General features: G+C 39.7%; 2 protein-coding genes across 2 annotated transcripts in view; one reads left to right on the top strand and one right to left on the bottom strand.

Annotated features, from left to right (window-relative positions):
* The window catches only part of prmt9 (protein arginine methyltransferase 9), a 63,406-nt gene extending 61,606 nt beyond the window's left edge, over positions 1–1,800 (top strand). Inside the window, exon 11 of the mRNA XM_078212352.1 lies at positions 653–1,800. Coding sequence (XP_078068478.1) covers positions 653–871 — 219 coding nt within the window. The 3' untranslated portion in view covers positions 872–1,800. The remainder of the gene's footprint in view (positions 1–652) is intronic.
* A 1,996-nt stretch (positions 1,801–3,796) lies between these two features.
* tmem184c (transmembrane protein 184C) overlaps positions 3,797–18,723 on the bottom strand; it is a 41,490-nt gene continuing 26,563 nt past the window's right edge. The window contains exons 6-10 of the mRNA XM_078212366.1: positions 14,646–14,739; positions 13,890–14,002; positions 13,564–13,663; positions 11,010–11,181; positions 3,797–7,520 (exon numbers count right to left, since the gene is read on the bottom strand). Of these exons, the coding sequence (XP_078068492.1) occupies positions 7,237–7,520; positions 11,010–11,181; positions 13,564–13,663; positions 13,890–14,002; positions 14,646–14,739 (763 nt within the window). The 3' untranslated portion in view covers positions 3,797–7,236. The remainder of the gene's footprint in view (positions 7,521–11,009; positions 11,182–13,563; positions 13,664–13,889; positions 14,003–14,645; positions 14,740–18,723) is intronic.

Genomic DNA, 18,723 nt, shown 5'->3' with positions numbered 1-18,723 from the left:
TTTGGGGGGGCGGGGGGGGAGTAATTTTGAAGGAAGATATTGGAAATTCCATTACACTTGTCAATAGCCCTATTTGACAGCCCGTGAAAACATATTCCATCCCCTGCCGTGCCCCCATTATTGTAACTTTTTCTGAAAGCATAGATGGTTGCTTACCTGAGGACAAAACCTGCCACATTTATCAATGATGCAGAAATTGAAAATTCTCGCACTTGTGTTTAAGTCTGTCTAGGGCCCCACCTCTCCCATGTCTGCAATCTCATCCAATTCTCACAACCCTTCAAGCAACTTCAGTCTTCTCCCAGTTCTGGTGTCTAGTACAACCTCCATTTTATTTGCCCTCCACTGGCAGCTATGTGTGCCATTGTCTGCACCACTGAACTCTGAAATCCTCTCCATAAATCTCTCAACAAAATATTGAACTTCTCTACAGATTTTTTTGATAGTTTCAAGTAAATTCGTGGCATAATTTGAAATGAAGATAATACATTTATGAAAATTACCGTCACCAGTGCTATGAGAATGCAATATAAAATATATGTTAACCAAATCTTCAAAAAATCAGATTCTTGAGCCATGGCCATTGCATGTTCTTTTGGGTTATCTTTACGGAAATACAATCTCATTTCTGTTATTCTGTTTGAACATATAGGTTCAAGCCCATTCCTCTGGAAGAGTAACTGCAGTCCCATTCTGGTATGAAATTTATCTGGACACAGAAACCAGTCTGAATACTTGGAGTGATACTTCTCATTGGAAGCAGGCTGCCTTTGTTTTGGATAATCCAATCCAAGTTAACGCAGGAGATGAACTTGTACTGAAAATTCACTATCACAAGAGTAATATCTCAATGATTGTAAACCATGGATAGATAAAGTCTGGTTCAGAAAAAGTAAATTTACCAGAGCTGATCTATTTCACACCAAGAACAATAGGAGTACCCAAACATCAGGCACCTTAAATGGGAAAAGACCAATACAAAAATAAAATTCTACCAATGTTGGAAATTTGAAATTAAAACACAAAATGCTGAGATGATACTCAGCAGGTCTGGCAGCATCTGTAGAGAGAGAAAAACAAAATTAACACTTCAGGTCAATGATCTTTCATCAAGAGTTCATGAAAGACAACTGACTTTAAAGCCGGAGTTTTACTGCCATGCCTACCCCGGAATCAGGGCAGGTGCAGCTCGCAGAACAGATTTCTCCGTTGGCCTCGGGAGGGATTTTACGAGCTTTGCCCGAGCGAGGTCATAAAATACCGGCTTAAATGTTAAGCAGAAGAGAATTCAAATGAGGAATTTGCTATCTACCATCTGCTAATGTAAGGCAAGAGGAATAAAGAAAGAATTTGCCTCCATTCAAAATCATCTCATATCCTCAGGCTTAGTTCATAATCCTTCATTGAATGTGCAGTGCAGTCACTGATGTACGCAAAAGAGGCAGATAATTTATCAATGACCAACAGCAGATGAGATGAAGTTCCAGTTTGGTCTTTTTGGTGAGGGAGAAATGGTGACCAGGATACCAAAAGAATTCTCTGCCCTTCATCACATAATGCCACTCATTTCACAACAAAGGTAGACTTTATTAAATATCCCATTGAAAAATTGCACTTTCAACAATGCAACAAGCACTCTCTAACCACTGAAATTAAGTGGCCACATGTTTGAATATCTTGGATAATTACATATTTGTACAAGCCTGTATTGTGCTTTACTTTAATTGCAAGACTTTCGTATCTGTATTGTTTACCAATTTGTCAAGTTATTAATGTTACTTATAAAGACAACATATTTGGAAGAAAACTGTTCTTTGGTGCTTATTTGTTGGAAGTAATCATTCTTGGAAGAAGGTGTTGCTAGTGCTACAATTATGTTTTGCAGCTGTACAGCGCAGAAAGTTAATTCAATAAGGATTAACCCAAGATTTTTGTGATGATAATTGGATGTAAATCACTGCAGTTTACAATCGACTACTGAAATTACTAAAAGACAAATGCAGTCATTTTGGGAGGCTGATAAGAGTGGACACTAGGCCGCAACTTCTGACTAGTGTCAGAAAGAGATGGCCCACAGAAATTACGAAAAGTAAAATGTACTTACCCATCCTTGACAATTACACCGACATTTCTGATCGCCAGATCTGCATCAAAAGATTCCTCGTAGGCTCCAGCATGGTTCAGAGGCCACATCCTCCTTTTTTAAATTGCACTAGCTGCTGTAAAGCAGGTAAGTTAAAGGGCCCAGTGAAATTGACAGGTGAGGGAGAAGGTAAGTGAATAGGATTTTGCAAGGGGGTCGGGAGAGGAGGCGGGATGTGTTGGAGTCAGGACGGGGTCAGGGGAAGGATCAGACCTGCGGGTCAGTGGGGTTTGGCTTGGATCCTGTGTTGGGCTTATGGGTTGGGGGGTTGCTGTTCAGAGGAACTTAGCACATATGGGCAATTGCCGTGCAAATGCTTACCTGGGAATATCCAAGAGGGATTTCCCACTGCATCTAAGGTGTATTCCCCCCAAATCTGACAATGGGGGAACCTTGGAAATTAGGGATCCTGTTGTCCAACCAGAGTCCTGGATGCTTTACCGCCTCCCAAGTGCAAGGGCATTGTGGAATGACAGCATCTACTCATTGTCCAAGTAGGAGTTTAGGAAGCAGGACTTCAAAAGGTGGTAATCTCAGAATTATTGCCCCAGCTAAACTAACATAGGGAAGGGTTGGAAGATGAGAAAATTCACTTCATGGTTAAAGGGGTGGTGTTTCCACTTTTTAGCGATATTCTGGAAGGATGGGCTAAATCCAAATAAGAAACATAGAAAATAGGAGCAGTAGGCCATTCATTATCATCCAACTCTGTAACCTGTTCCTGCTTTCCCCCAATATCCTTTGATCCCTTTAGCCGAAAGAGGTAGATCTAACTTCTCCCTGAAAACGTAATGATTTTGCCTCAACTTCTTGGTAGCAAATTCCACAGGCTGACCACTCTTCATCTCAGTCCTAAATAGCTTAGCCCATATCCCCACACTGTGATCCCTGGTTCTGGACTCTCCTGCCATCGGGAACATCCTTCCTACATATACCCAGGCTGGTCCTGTTAGAATTTTATAGGTTTCAATGGGAACCTCTTCATTCTTCTAAACTCCAGTGACTATAGTCCTAACTGACTCAATCTCTCCTTCTCCCAGTCCCACCATCCCAGGAACGAAGTGTAAGTAACGAACAGCTATTCAGCTAGGAAGGAGTAAGGTAAGGAAAATAAAACACAATCATAAATAACAAGCAAAAGGAATGAAGGAAATAGAGGAAAATCAAAATTTAAGGGTAAGACTTAGAAAGTATTGAAATCAAAGAAAACATGAAAAGATTGGTTCTAAATACAAGCAAAGATAAAGTACACATATTGCTCATTGTGGAAAATAAAATGTGGAAGTTGATATTTTTAAGGAGTTCAACATAAGAAAGGAGTATACGTGAAGTAAAGTAAACAAGAAATGCACAAGAGGTTCAAAAAGAGACCGAGATTAAGATAGAAAAGGGAAATATATTCATGGGGTTGAGCTACAGGACTGCCTACAGATTTGACAAAATAATTTAAAACGTACAATCATAAACTGTGATTAATCCCTTTTTAAAGTTGACATCGAGTAGCAATTTGCATTTAACAAAATTAGATCACTTTTTGTTTTGTGTATCTGAATTTTGGTTACTGGTTGAAGTTGGTTTTGCAGATGGTATACTGATCTAAATAGGAAAGAAAACTTCATCTACAAAAGAATCAAAACAAGTACGAGAGTTATTAAAAAAAAACTTTTACATGATCCGAATGTTTTATTAAGCAATTGGTAACATAAGTTCCAAGTTTAACTACTATATGACAGTTTAACAAGCAGAATTCAGAAAATTTCCCACTCATTTCTGAACAGTATGCCCAACGTATATTGTACAGATCACCAGTTTATTGCAGTTGTCAAGTTTGATTCACACAAAAGGCAATCTATTATTCAACTTGCACAGAGCCTGACAACTTAATATTTGTAATCATAATTCCATTTTAATTGGCATTAGGACAGTGGAAAAATTCTTACTGTTAAAACATTATTGTACCAGAATAGATATACGGTACACTTTGAATTCACACTATACCTTTTTCAAGTTACAGCAATGAGTGTAAGAAGTGCAAAAGTCCCCATTTAATCAAATTTGATTAGCAGCTCAGTATTGTAACAATTTTGGTGTAGGTTATTGAAAGTTAAGTGGCTCAGGTATACTAGAATAGTATTAATCCCCGAATAGGTCACAGTCCAAAAGAAGCCTTCACAATCTACAAGATACAAGTAAACATTGACTTAAACAACAGGCCAAATTACTATAATGACAGTGGTTAGCACTGCTGCTTCACAGCTCCTCGCTTCCCGGCTTGGGTCACTGTCTGTGTGGAGTTTGCACATTCTCCTCGTGTCTGCGTGGGTTTCCTCCGGGTGCTCCGGTTTCTTCCCACAGTCCAAAGATGTGCGGGTTAGGTTGATTAGTCAGGCTAAAATTGCCCCTTAGTGTCCTGAGATGCGTAGGTTAGAGAGATTAGCGGGTAAAATATGTAGGGATATGGGGGTAGGGCCTGGGTGGGATTGTGGTCGGTGCAGACTCGATGGGCTGAATGGCCTCTTGCTGCACTGCAGAGTTTCTATGATTCTATGACTGACAACCAATTTTCACTTTAAATATATAGGAGCCACAAGTTTGTGTTTTCAGTAATTTGATAGGCAGCAGGAAATAAACATATTAGATCTTTGCTGCTTATGTAGCAAAATGGGATGTTTTGACATATAATGGTAGATAATCTAAAAAACATTTTATGATCACTTACATGCTGCTGTAACGAGTTTGGAGCAAGGTTTTATGGAAACTAAAGTGTGGACTGTACAAAAATGTAACAAATGTTTAATTCTTTTATACCCTTTCACACCCATCTTTCAAAAAAAATCTCTTCATACCAGCACAAGGGGTCCTTAAAATCTGCAGTGCTACAGGGACTTTTACATCCACTTGAAAGGGCATTTGGGGCTTTGCTTTAACATCTCATTTGAAAGACAGCACATCTGAGATTGCAATACTCCCTCGTTACCACAGTGAAGCGTTAGCCAGGATTACGTAGTTAGGACATATAGTAGGGGCTTGTCATGTCAGCCTTTTGCCTCCAAGGAGAGCATGCTACTATTGAACCAGTGTGGAACTCGACATAACTGGAAGGATTTATTTTTAAAAATTCATGAGATGTGAGCATCACTGGCAAGGTCAGCATTTACTGTCTATCCCAAATAATTGAGTTGTAAATTGCACAGTTTTGGATTAGATAAAACTAGGTCTTTAGCATCCCAGTAGCACAGCACTTTCCAAGACACATCTTTCCATGTTTGACATCTCACTTCAGCCTTTTGATGAATTAGATAGTGAGTAAACCTATTCTGCTCCGATGTACCCTACAGTTTATCCAAGCAGATGGTGGCATTTGCAAATAGATCATCCATTCCTGAAAATGGTGCACAACTTTCAAAATCACCTAAAAGCTAGAGGGAAAAAACATAGTATAGGGTCGGGGCAAGGGAAGAAAATTTTAAGCTCTGACAAAGAGTCATCCAGATTTGAAATTATAGCTGTTCTCTCTGCACAGATGCTGTCAGACCTCCTGAGATTTTCCAGCATTTTCTGTTTTTGCATCTGCAGAAATTTGCTTTTGTATTAAAATCTTATGGTTCATTATTTTATCAGCATCCTTGCAGCTACTGTATTACCTCTTAGGAATTTGTAGATAAATAGTGCCAAATGTTCCTCCATCAAATCAACAAAGGATATATATGTCTTGTACGATATAGCTAAGTGTTTCCATTCCATGTAATTCCAGTGCTACCACTTACGAATAAACTGTTGGAAAGTTTCTGCATTTTATCAAATATCCGTTACCTTAATGCTGAAATTTTGTATGTAACTGGTGTCAGCTAAAAAACACAATACAGGCATGAGTCAGATTTTTAAAAATATGTTTCTTACCCCTCTATCCCACTGCCTACATTTCAGATTATTAGCCAGCATAAGTTTCTTGCATACTACAATTCACATTGAATTTCATAGAAAACATAGTAAGCTGGGAAGATATGGAATGGCAACCAGCTGGCTCAGGAAAAATGAAATACCACTTTTTAAAGCTAAACTGAACCCCACACCAGTGGCTGTGCTTCCAACCTACTTAACTACTGTGCTTCAGTACTTGCACATGGTGCTCACTTACTTTTTCTAGCTATCACATTTTTCTCTTAAATTTAATAGCTAGCATCACCAGGGGTATGGAGGTCATGTTGCAGTGGGTAATATTCTGGTCTCTGAGCCAGAAGCTCTGGGCCCCGAGTATCACCCCAGGCCAAACAGGTTGAGTATCAACTTGAAAAACCCTTCCAATATGTCAATAACAGGCAGTAAGAGCAGGAGAGTCTCCTGGTCGGCCATGCTTGATGCGGAGTGGCGTCCCTCAAGCTATAATCCTTTCGTCATAGGCTAGCAACCTGTTCCAGGAAAAAAATTCACTATGGGAACAGATGAAAGTCTGCCTTGCGCAACACTTGGTGCGGGAAGTGAAACAGCAACAATAATCACCAGGGCAGCTCTTGTGCAAGAACTGTTTCTCTTCATATCACTTCCAAACAACAATTCTCAGGAACAAAACTAAACTCATAAGAAATAGGAAGTACAATATAATTGCTTGGTCACTTTGAATTAATGGGCATCATATCAAAAAGGGTGAAAAAATGTTCCTGTAATTTAAAGTAGAAAATAAATTCATAGTGTTTTAAGTGTTGGTTGCTAATATATCACAGGACTATTACAGTTCAGAATACATAAGCCACTTTGGATGCTAAAATTACTTGTTAACTAGTAATTTCAGAGACTACTGCATGGAAAGATCCTTTAATGCTCTGGCCAATATTTTAGAATTATTGGCTTAATATGTGGTATACTCAAACTTGTTTCATCCAGAATTTTGTGCAACTATTTGATCAATATTTACCATCACTTCTAGTTAGCCTTCTTAATTTATTGTATCAGATTTTTAAATGTTATCCCAGTTTCAAATTGAGTCCATCCATAATGTTCAGCATAGTTATTCAAAGTACCAATAAAAGATGTGACCTCAAAGCAAACCTTGGAGGTCAGAAGTTGAAGTAACAGTACGCACATCTTGATCAGTATCATGCTGAATCATTAGGCACAGGATTTAAGGAGTCTTCAACCTCTTGCTCTTTGGCTGAATTGTCAATAGCATCATTCGTTGCTGGGAAAGAAGTTGTAGGATGGGGTGTAAGAGCTGCATGTGTTTGTCCAAATCCTTGGTAGTATCCCATTGGAGATGGTGGGAGAGATGGGGTGTCAGAATTCAGATCCTGGCTTGCTGAAGACAGAAGGCTGGTGTGTTCATTGTGTTCCTCTTCTACAACAATATTTGTTTTCCTTGGTCGACCCAACACTGTCCTTCCTATAAAATTTAGATATTGGACATCATTCATTTCCACTCCTAACTTGTTTCTACAAATCAGGTCCATAAAAGTAGCATCCCCTACATTTACATAGCATTCACTGAATTCAGTTGTTTTAGAATAGAGTGCATTTGCCCTGCAGTTACCAGCCTAAAGATGAATAGTTTAGTTTCCAACTTACTTAGAGCCCAACTTACATTGATTTGCTGGAACTTTAACTGTGCTGCCAGAAGGGCATTCTACTCGATTGGATATATTCCTTTAAAACTCTTCTCCACCAGCAAGAAATTATTTTAGAGGACAGCAATGGTACAATCCTAGTGCTCTGAATGTTTAAATTTAAAATGAGGTAGATCCAAACAGCATTCAGGAGATTGAACAGATCATAGGCGGAATTTTATGAGAGTGATTCCAAGTGTCCAGCTAGTGTGAAAATGGGAGAGTTCCTGATCCATTTTTTGGGTGAGTTTTCACACCCAATCTTATGCACTTAATCACTGCAAAAATGGGCTAGACTGTTTCTAGCTGCTGCAGGCAGTGGGCTGGGTTTAATTTGCCAGTCAGCCTGTAAAGGGAGCTATTGTGCATGTGTAGTAGCTCCCTCTACAGGAGACAGACAGAGAACCGTCAGGCTCCTGCTGCAGGCAGCTTCAACCAGCACCACCACCCCCCTGCCCCACCGGCAATTGCAGGGGCCCGTGATCGATCACGAGCCCCAGAACACATGGGTATCTAGCCCCCACCACCCAAATCAATCTCGCCCCCTCCTTCCCCCAATCCGATCCCGTTGCAGAGTGGCAAAGGGCCCACCTCCCCCCCCGATTGGGCTGCCCATTAATGCCCCACCCCCTTCAGGCCCTGCCCAATGAGTATTAACCAGGCGCCCAGTGAGCATTGCTCAGATGTTAGGCTGGCACTGCCCAAGAGGCAACCCCCCATTGCCTCCCCGGAGGGCCTCAATGGCATCCGGTTCCACCGGCGAGGCCAACACGACTGTTCCCCATTCTTGGGGAGCAGGTGTTTTCCTTGCCGGTGAGAACCTCTACCGGTGAAGCCGTAAAGGCAAGTGAGCCTGGACGATTGAGCGCCAGGCTCACTAAACACATGCAAATCAGCATTATAATATATTTAAATAAATTATTCAGCCTCTGGCCCATTTCCGGCGAGAGACTGAGCTCGCCGGAAAGCCGGCTCTCATAAAATGGCAAGAGCTGAGAAATTGGGCATAATCCTGATTTCTCGGCTTCGTGCGATTTTACCAGCTCGCTCTGCCCATCGATGGGCAGGGCGAGCAGGTAACATTCTGCCCCATGAGTATTTTGAATACCAAGTTTGCCACAGCAATGGATTTAGTCCATGCGTTGTCAAACTGTAACTATACAAACTGTAGCAATACTACCTAGCCACAGTGTCATTTAGAACAAAGAACAAAATAAATTGCAGCACAGAAATAGGCCCTTCGGCCCTCCAAGCCTGCACTGACCATGCTGCCCGACTGAACAAAAACCCCCGACCCTTCCGGGGACCATATCCCTCTATTCCCATCCTATTCATGTATTTGTCAAGACACCCCTTAAAACTCATTATCGTATCTGCTTCCACTACCTCCCCTGGCAGCGAGTTCCAGGCACCCACCACCGTCTGTGTAAAAAAACACCTGCCTCGTACATCTCCTTTAAACCTTGCCCCTCGCACCTTAAACCTATGACCCCTAGTAATTGACTCTTCCACCCTGGGATAAAGCTTCTGACTATCCACTCTGTCCATGCCTCTCACAATCTTGTAAACCTCTATCAGGTCGTCCCTCAACCTCCATTGTTCCAGTGAGAACAAACCAAGTTTCCCAAACCTCTCCTCATAGCTAATGCCCTCCATGCCAGGCAACATCCTGGTAAACCTTTTCTGTACCCTCTTCAAAGCCTCCACATCGTTCTGGTAGTATGGTGACCAGAATTGAACACTATATTCCAAGTGTGGCCTAACTAAGGTTCTATAAAGCTGCAACATGACTTACCAATTTTTAAACTCAAAGCCTTGGCCAATGAAGGCAAGCATGCTGTATGCCTTCTTGACTACCTTCTCCCTATGCCTTCTTGACTTTCTTCTTGTGCTCAGGTATGGTGGCTGCAAGTTTAATGATACTAAACTTGTCAAAGAACTGCATCATTAATAAACAAAGTAGATAAGGTTCATCAGCCCAGTTGCTAGTGTTTCAAGATTAGGTATTATAGTAGTCCAGAATCCTCAAGTCAAAACAAACTTCAGTGCAGGGCAGATTTTGATCCATCAGCAGGTAACATAATTCCCCTCTACAGACCTTGTAAAACAACTGGCATGAGAACTGCCAACTCAAACTGCAGCTTTTAGATTGTGGTTGATCAGTCTTCAATTATACATGAAGTTTTACTTGCTACCCAATCCATTTAGAAATATGAACTGTACATTAAAGATCAACAGTGCAAAAGTCTCACTTTTTTTTCTGTTAGTAGTTTAAAAGCTAGTGGTGAGCAGGGTGGGCGTTGGGGAGTGAAAAAAGGACAATTCTAGTTTTTATAAGCAATTTGAGACAAAGCAGGCCACCTTGTGATTAATAGTGGAATAGCAGTAGTACAATATTTTGCCTTAGGTTTTATGAAGTAAGGCTTTAAAGGTAAATCATGTTGAACTAATTTGATTGAGTTTTTCAATGAAATAACAGAGAAGGTTGTAGAGGGTATTGCAGTTGATGTGGTGTGCATGGACTTTCAAAAATGTGTTCGACTATAGCGGGGATATTAGCCTAAAACCTAAAAATGACTTGTTTATTCCTAGTGTTTACTGTCTGTTAACCAATCCTCTAGATCCATGCTAATATATTGCATCAAATTTTGTGCATATTATCAAATGGTTTTTGAAAATCAAAATATGCAACATATATTGGTCCCCCCTCAACTGGCTCATCAGCCAGTTAACATTTAAAAAAAAACTTGAACAGACCAGAATAAAAGATTTAGCAACATGGTGCCATTATGGCACAGGAGGACATTGATTTGATAGAGGTGTGCAAGATGATGAAAGGTTTAGAACAGGTGGACAACGAAAAGCTGATAGTACAAGAACAGGGTGATTAAGTGATGTAGAGGGCTGTGAAGAAGAACTTTTTTTTTAACCTCAATTTAGCTCATGTTGGCTGGACAGCTGGTTTGTGGTGCAGAGCAATGCCAACAGCGTGGGTTCAATTCCCGTGCCAGCTGAGGTTATTTATGAAGGTCCATCTTCTCAACCTTGCCCTTCACCTGAGGTGTGATCCTCAGACTAAATCGCCACCAATCAGCTCTTCCCCTCAATGGAAAGAGCTGATTTCATGTTCATCTGGGAGGACTTTGGCGACTTTTTTTGGAATTAAATGTTTATGGTCTGGGCGTCAATGATGAACTTGAAGATAAAGCGTTTATGAACAAATTTTAAATGGAAAAAAAAACCATCTCACTAAAACTTGACTTCCTTACCAACATTCCGTACTTGCTCAGATATATCTGCTCTGATGTCAGAAATATCCCACATGGCTAGAAAAGAGTCCAAGCAGGAGCCTTCCTCAGCTTCCTGTACATATGGCTTGTAGGAAAAGCTATAATGATGACCAATCGCTGCAAAGAACATTTCAATACAAATCACAAAATCCTGGGAAAAATACAAAAAAACAGTTGGAGAAATTACTTTGTTTTTGGTTACACAATTACCACACTAATATACTACCCAACCTATCAGGCCTAATCATGTGGCACCTTATCATTTCATAGAATCCCTATGGTGCAGAAGAGGCCATTCGGCCCCTTGAGTCTACACTGATCCTACCTGGGCCCTACGCATTGATCATGGTTAATCCACCTAAATTGCACATCTTTGGAGTGCCTTTTCAAAATCCAAACCACAACATCCACTGGTTTCTCTTTATCACCTGGCTAGTTACATCCTCAGAATGCTCCAAGATTTGTGGAAACAATTTCACTTTTGTTAGGTCATTTAACTGTGTGCAACTACACACCTTTAGCTGAATGCAATTATAAGGATATGCTGAAAGGGTTGGTGATGTAGGTGAGAGGAGGTTTGTCTGCAGCATAATTGTCGGCAAAGACAAGTTGGACTAAATGACCTGTTTCTGTGTTGTAGATTCTGTATAATTATATATCCACTCCAGGACTGACTACCTTAAATTGCAAAATTTCTTGTGCCTTTCCTTGATTATTATTGCAATTCATGCCAGTTCTTAGTCTTCAGTGAAATCTGTTGCCAGCTAAGGCATACTTGCCAAGAAAGTCCATTTTCATCATGCCCAAACAGACCCCACTGACATAACTTGCCCTCTTTTACCTTCCCCAACCAGAAAATTTCTCACTTATACAAACGGGGCAGAATCCAGTTTCCATTCCATTTTCTAATCTCCGACCTGGAGTTATGACAGGCAACACCCATTCCCAACTGCAATTTTAGACCAGTGTGTTTCATACACTAACATTCCATTCCTTCTAAACACTGCGTCCTCTGACTCACTAAGTATCATAGAATGTCTACAATGCAGAAGGAGGCCACTCAGCCCATTGAGTCTGCACCGACTCTCTGAGAGAGTTCCTTACCCAGGCCCACCCCCACCCTATCCCTGTTACCCCACGCATTTACCCCACTAGTCCCCCTAACCTATACACCTTGGGACACTAAAGGGCAATTTTAGGATGGCCAATCCACCTAGCCTGCACACCTTTGGACTGTGGGAGGAAACTGGAGCACCCAAAGGAAACCCATGCAGACATGTGGAGAATGTGCAAATTCCACATAGACAGTCATCCAAGGCTGAAAGTGAACCCTGGTCCCTAGCGCTGTAAGGCAGCAGTGCTAACCACTGTGCTGCCCCAATGTAGCACCACTATTCACAGTCAATTCAACAATTGCCCTTTTATCTCCCTCTTTTTTTAAAAAACAACTTCCCATCTAATTTTCTAATGAAGACCAAATGGTTCTCCAATTCTATTCAACTCAGTGATAGAACCTAATGAAATACCTTCAGCAATTAACATTTATGCCATTCTCTAAAGCCCCCCTCTCTGCGCCATGTTAATGCTATCAAACAACTTTACCAGGTTAGACATAACTTACCTTTCATAAGACTTTGCTATCACCGACTTTGTCGGTGCAGGCCCATCGAGCCTGCGCCAACAACAATCTCACTTAGGCCCTATCCCGGCAACCCCACTAATCCCCCGACACTAAAAGGTAATTTAGCATGGTCAATCCACCTAACCTGCACATCTTTGGACTGGGAGGAAACCAGACACCCAGATGAAACTTACGCAGACACAAGGAGAATGTGCAAATTCCACAAAGACAGACAGTCATCCGAGGCCAAAATTCAACCCGGGTGCCTGGCTCTGTGAGGCAGCAGTGTTAACCTCATCAGTTATTTTTCCCTCCTGCAAGACCTCATCCATCTTGTGTATTCTTGCAATTTCACACACTTCTGATGTTAAATTAACTCACCTAAAGTTACTTTGCTTGTTCCTTTTTTTCTGATACCTTCAAATCGCCCAACACTATCCGAAAATTTAACTAGCTTTGGAAGATTGCAACCAATGTAGAGATTGTGTCCGATTACATTCTCTCCCTTGCCCATACAGTTGAAATATAGATAGCCACCAAGATGTATGGGTTAGGTTGATTTGCCATGCTAAATTGACTCTGTGTCAGGGAGATTAGGAAAGTAAATAGGTGGGGTTAAGGGGATTGTGCCTGGGTGGGATTGTTGTCGGTGCAGGCTTGCTGGGCCGAATGGCCTCCTTCTGTACTGTAGGGATTCTATGATGATAGCAAATAGTTTCAATTAAGCAGGTACTTCTTTTTGATATTTTTCACTGTTTACATAGCTACCAAATACTAGTAAGTATATATTCATTCCTTGGCTTCGAAAAATTAATTTTTAAGACAAGGAATGGACCCGATTTTAAAAAAGAAATCTACAAGGAATACAAGTTTTCAGATAGATTACTGTGGATGTGCGATTGTTAAATTTACCTGTAGACCAGTCGCGACAGCTTCTACACTTTCCCAGTCCCATGTACGTTTCTCAGAAATTACGCCAACTTTCACAAGTAGTGCAATCAAAGCAGCTTGCCTATAATGAATTGTCAAATAAAGCAGCGATTTAATGAACTAAATTTTGCATAAGGCACTCAACAGTTATAAGTCAGTCTTTGTTTGAGAATTATAGTATTCTTATTTATCAAAATATAAAATAGTCATAACATAGTTTTAAATGTATTTCCAGCCACATCTAAAATTGTCAGTAACATTAAAAAATTCTCATTTCAATTAAAAACATAATTTTACTTTAAACTTACCAGAAGGATACAAATACAACCAGTTTCACACAGAGAAACTTGCCCACTGGTTGGATAGGGTTCAATTCATTTCGCAGCACTTTATAAAACAGCACAAGGCAATACATGGCGAACTACAAAAACAAAGCAAAACTCAATCCCAAAGACAGGAGAAATGAAACAACAATTTGCAATTACAAAGAAAAAATATAACTGAACGTGAATACAATTTTGAGCTAATAAAAAAGTGTTCTAATTAGACACTGATTTTTAAATTTAAAAACACAGCATATTTTTTGCATCCAATTCATATGCTTTTGATTTACATTTTTGGTACATCCAAGCATATTTTCTGAATATTTATAATAGAGTAAGCTTTCTTCAAAAGACAACAATGCTTATTTTTAATAAGGTGATCAAATACCCTATACTTGATTAACTTTATGTGACATAAATACTAAATTCCAAGTTAAAAACATCTTTTCTTGTCAAGGGATAAACACAGTTTACATTTACATAGTTACATTTCATAACTACAAATGTAAGAATGTGTAAATTTCCTGCAGCAAATATAATTGGAGAGGTTATTATAGTTTCGATTGTCAATACAGGGAAGGTATGGAAAGGGAATTCAGCTGAATTTCTTGGAATATCCAAGGTTAAATTTAAGACTAACACAGCAGATAAATCAGCTCAAAATATTTGACTCAAATGCAACAAACTAAGAACATAAAACTTACATGTTTTATAGGCAGATGTATACTTTGTAAAACTTACTATTTGTGAAAGATTGTTAATTATAACCAAATATGTCCAAGCATTTTTGAAGCTGAAATTCCCCTCATCATAAACTCCAACCAGTTCGCAGATTCTTTGGGAGAAAGAAAAGTGTATTTTAGAACATCCATTGTTCAGTGCTGTATGCCATTTGATAACATACCTGTTTGCCTACCTAAACTTGAATGCTGAAATTCTAAAGTGTAGCGAATATAATGATTTTTATGTTTATTCCAGTGTGCCCTGCTAAATCCTTTTTTGGGTACTGCCTCTAGTTGCCTGAACCACTTTGTTTAGATACTTGTCACAACTGGGAAATTCCAACTTTCAGACTTTGAATACTCATTTTGTTTTAAAGAAATGGGTGATATTGGACAGACTAATTGCTCTATTGCTGGATTTACTTTCAGAAAGGTGCAGTTTAAATGCCAATTATCCATCAACACTCAACTGCCTCCTGCCATCACCTCCCAAGTCTTAGTAAGTCTTGCCAAGCAGAAAAAGCTGTAGTATCCCATCTCATTGGACGATACCGTCGGCTGGCTAATCGTGGAACTCTACAGAGAGAGAGCTCTCTGTGCCCTAGGCTGAATCTCTAATAGTGCAAACAAAAGGTGGTGACAGGACATACATTTACACTAGATACTTGTGTTTCCCTCAGTCCAGTCTAACTTGCAGTCACAGAATGGTCAAATTTTTTCACTCCCAATTTAAAAGTCCTCTGCAGCGCTAGGAAACAATCACCTGATTTAACAGCCATTTGGCTAAGTGGCTCAGGTCGTGGCTTCTGTCCCCATCTGGGAGGAAATCATGTCTCTGAAAGCCACCAGCCTATCAGAAGACACAGTGACTTCTGCTGGAACTGCAGCCAGTCTTCTTTTGGCTTTCTCTTCTTCAAGGAAAACAGTCCCAACATTTCCAATCTATCTCAAAATTTCCCCATTCCCAGAACCATTCACATGAATCTTTTCTGCACCATCTCTAATCCCTTCATATCCTTCCTGAAGTGTGGTGCCCAGAACTGGACACAATACTCCAGCTAAGGCTGAACTAGTGTCTTATACAAGTTCAACTTAACCGTGTTGCTTTTGTATCCTATACCCCTATTAATAAAGCCCAGGATACTATATGCTTTATTAACTGCCCTCTCAACTTGTCCTGCCATCTTTAACAACTTATGCATATATATACACTCTGGTCCCTCTGCTCCTGCACCCACATTAGAGTTGTGCCCTTTATTTTATATTGCCTCTTCATTCCACTCATCACAGAGTCCTCAGCTTGCTCTTCTAGCCATGATGATATTTACTCAATCCAGTAGATAGATCCAATATAAAACCAAGAAATGCTGGGAAAAGGTTGAAATGTTGAAGTTGAGACACATAGCAACAACAGTGCTGCTAATTGTCAGGGGGAAGTTCGCTTGGCCTTTTTGGTTGAAAATAATAATAGGCTGACAAATGTCAAGCAAAACCTAGATGTTGTTAATGTCTTATCAATTATGTTGATCAAGATTTGTTAATGCCAATTACATTTATTCAGGTTTGTTAATGTCAATTACATTTTGAAGGGAAACAGGTAATGGGTATTTGAGTACATATCAAATGATAGATAAAAGTTTAAAAGTTTATTTATTAGTGTCACAAGTAGGCTTACATGAAGTTACTGTGAAAATCCCCTAGGTGTGTGTGAGGAGTGTTGACACTGCACAAAGTCAATAAACTCCCACAACAAGGAAAAGCTCTGTGTTTTAGTTTTGACTTCATCAAACAATATGGATCTTATTCACATTGGCAGCAAAGAACGGTTGGCCTAAAGGTGAAAATTGGAAACTAAGATATCTCTTCAGACATTAAATTGTAGAAGAACGACTGAAACCAAGTAAATGATCAGGATGTGATATTCCACCTTTATTCTGTGAAGCTGAACCTTAAGACCAATAGGAGAATGAAATGGATATATGGACATAGATTATGTCCTTAGCAAAGGAAAAGTAAGGATGGCCTTGGTCCTCTCACTTCCCACCACAAGTGGGATTAGGCAAAGTATTAGCCAGAGGCTTATCATTTGGATATGGAGGAAGATTTGGATAACCTTTTAAAATTTATGGGGAAAATTTATAAGGAAGATGGTCTGTTAAATGCATACGGGACATGGTTAGGATTTTGATAAATTTAGAAGGATGACTGGTTATTCCATAGAAGAATATATCATGGTATGTAACAGATTGCAGAAATTCTATTTGGAGATTCCCAATTCAGTGCTTGGTTTCAAACTGTGCCAAAGTATCCAACATGGATAGGCTCCTGGTCTTGACTAGAGTTAGATTCTCAGAAAGAGATACGCTTTTGAAACAGATGCATGAAGGTTTAAAAAAATTCTGTGGAAACAGTCATTTCCAGTTACTTTCATAGCAACAATGAAACATTCAGCGGTAACACAAAAGATGCAGTATTTAATGCTGGCAGCATTTCAAGACCATTTAGATATAGGGTGCAATCGTCAACATGAAAGAAGAACCACAAACAAAAACATGATACAGACCCTTTCGGTAGTTTTAATAGACAACAGGAATTGGGTAACTATGGCAGGAGAATTAACCCCAGGAATAAGCAAGGAATAGCAAACAGGTGTTTGAGGTGTACTCCAAATATCATTACGTGGTGAATAATCGGAAACTGAATAACAGGGTTTTTGAAATGACACATGACAAGGAAGGATCAGAAGGGGAAGATGACAATATTGATCAATTAAAGGAATTGTACTGGTTACCAGAAGCATTAGTCCAGTAATGGGAGTTCCAGTTGCCAACTCACTCAATTGTGTTAGACAGTGGGTGCACATCCATAGTATGTAGAGTGAATTAGTTTAAATGTTACCTGGATTCACTAAATAGTAAAGACCAAAGTGAAGTTAAGGAACATGAAAATTCCACCTACTTCAGGTTTGGGAATAATAATGTTAAAGTCACTAAAGAAAGTGATGATTGATTCTGTGTAAAATAGCCAGGGTAAGCCATTTTATCAGAAGAGACTAGTATCCCATTAAATACCCTTACTGTTGAGTAGGCCATCTATGAAAAAGGCTCAAATGAAATTAGATATGGAACATGATACGGCAATTATTTTTGGGAAATCTGTAGATTTACAATTTACACAATCGGAACATTACTGCATCCCCACAACAAGAATCAATATTGCTAATTACATTAAAGAAGTGTTAATGGTATCAGGGGGTCAGAGTATAAAGAGAAAAAGGCAAATTATTTTAAAAATACATCAGCAGTTTCCCATTAATCTGGTCGTAGGTTAAAAAAGCCTGTGAAGAATGCAAAGGTAATGGAAGATGAATCTACGAAATAATAAAAGAGATCAATGAAAAATGTAATTACATGTAAAAAGTATAGGAGGACACCATCACAACCCATGGTGAATCTCCCATTAGCAAGAGACTCTAGTGAAATTGTAGCAATGGACTCAAAAGTATATGGTAAGGACAAAAACATTTTTCTCTTACATTTCGTAGACATGGCAACTAGATTCAGTCTGTTAGCTGTAACATGTAGTAAAGACCAAAAGGTAGTTGTGGACTAGATAATGGAAAATTGGATAGAAATTGGGCAGAGAGCACCGGTGAAATTCCTAACTGATAATGTGGGGGGAATTTGCCTACAATGAATTAAAAAATGTGTGAAAATATGAGCACCACAGTGAAGAACACAACAGCGCAAAGTCCCTTTAGTAATGGGGTTTGTCAAAGAAATCACGCAGTAACCGATAAGATGCTTCACAAAATCTGAGCTGACCAATTAAGCTCCAAGCTGTCATCTGCCCTGGTTTGGTGAGTTCTTTCCAATGGTTGGGAGCTACAGTCCCTATCAACTAGATTATGGGAGAATTCCAAAAATTACTTTTGCTGATGTGGGATCTTCTCCCAGCAAGTTCAACTTTCTCTGAGCATTTGAATGCTCTGCATGCAGGGAGAAAGGCAGTTATCAAAGCTGAAGTTTCAGAGAAAGTGTGGCGAGCCTTAAAGTGCCACTAAAGGCCATCAGAAATCAATTTTAATCCAGGGAACA

This window comes from Mustelus asterias, chromosome 1 (assembly GCF_964213995.1).
Source record: "Mustelus asterias chromosome 1, sMusAst1.hap1.1, whole genome shotgun sequence".
In the NCBI taxonomy this organism is placed as follows: Eukaryota; Metazoa; Chordata; class Chondrichthyes; order Carcharhiniformes; family Triakidae; genus Mustelus; species Mustelus asterias.
Note: the sequence above shows the minus strand (reverse complement) of the source record. Positions and strands in the feature narration are given on the sequence as shown.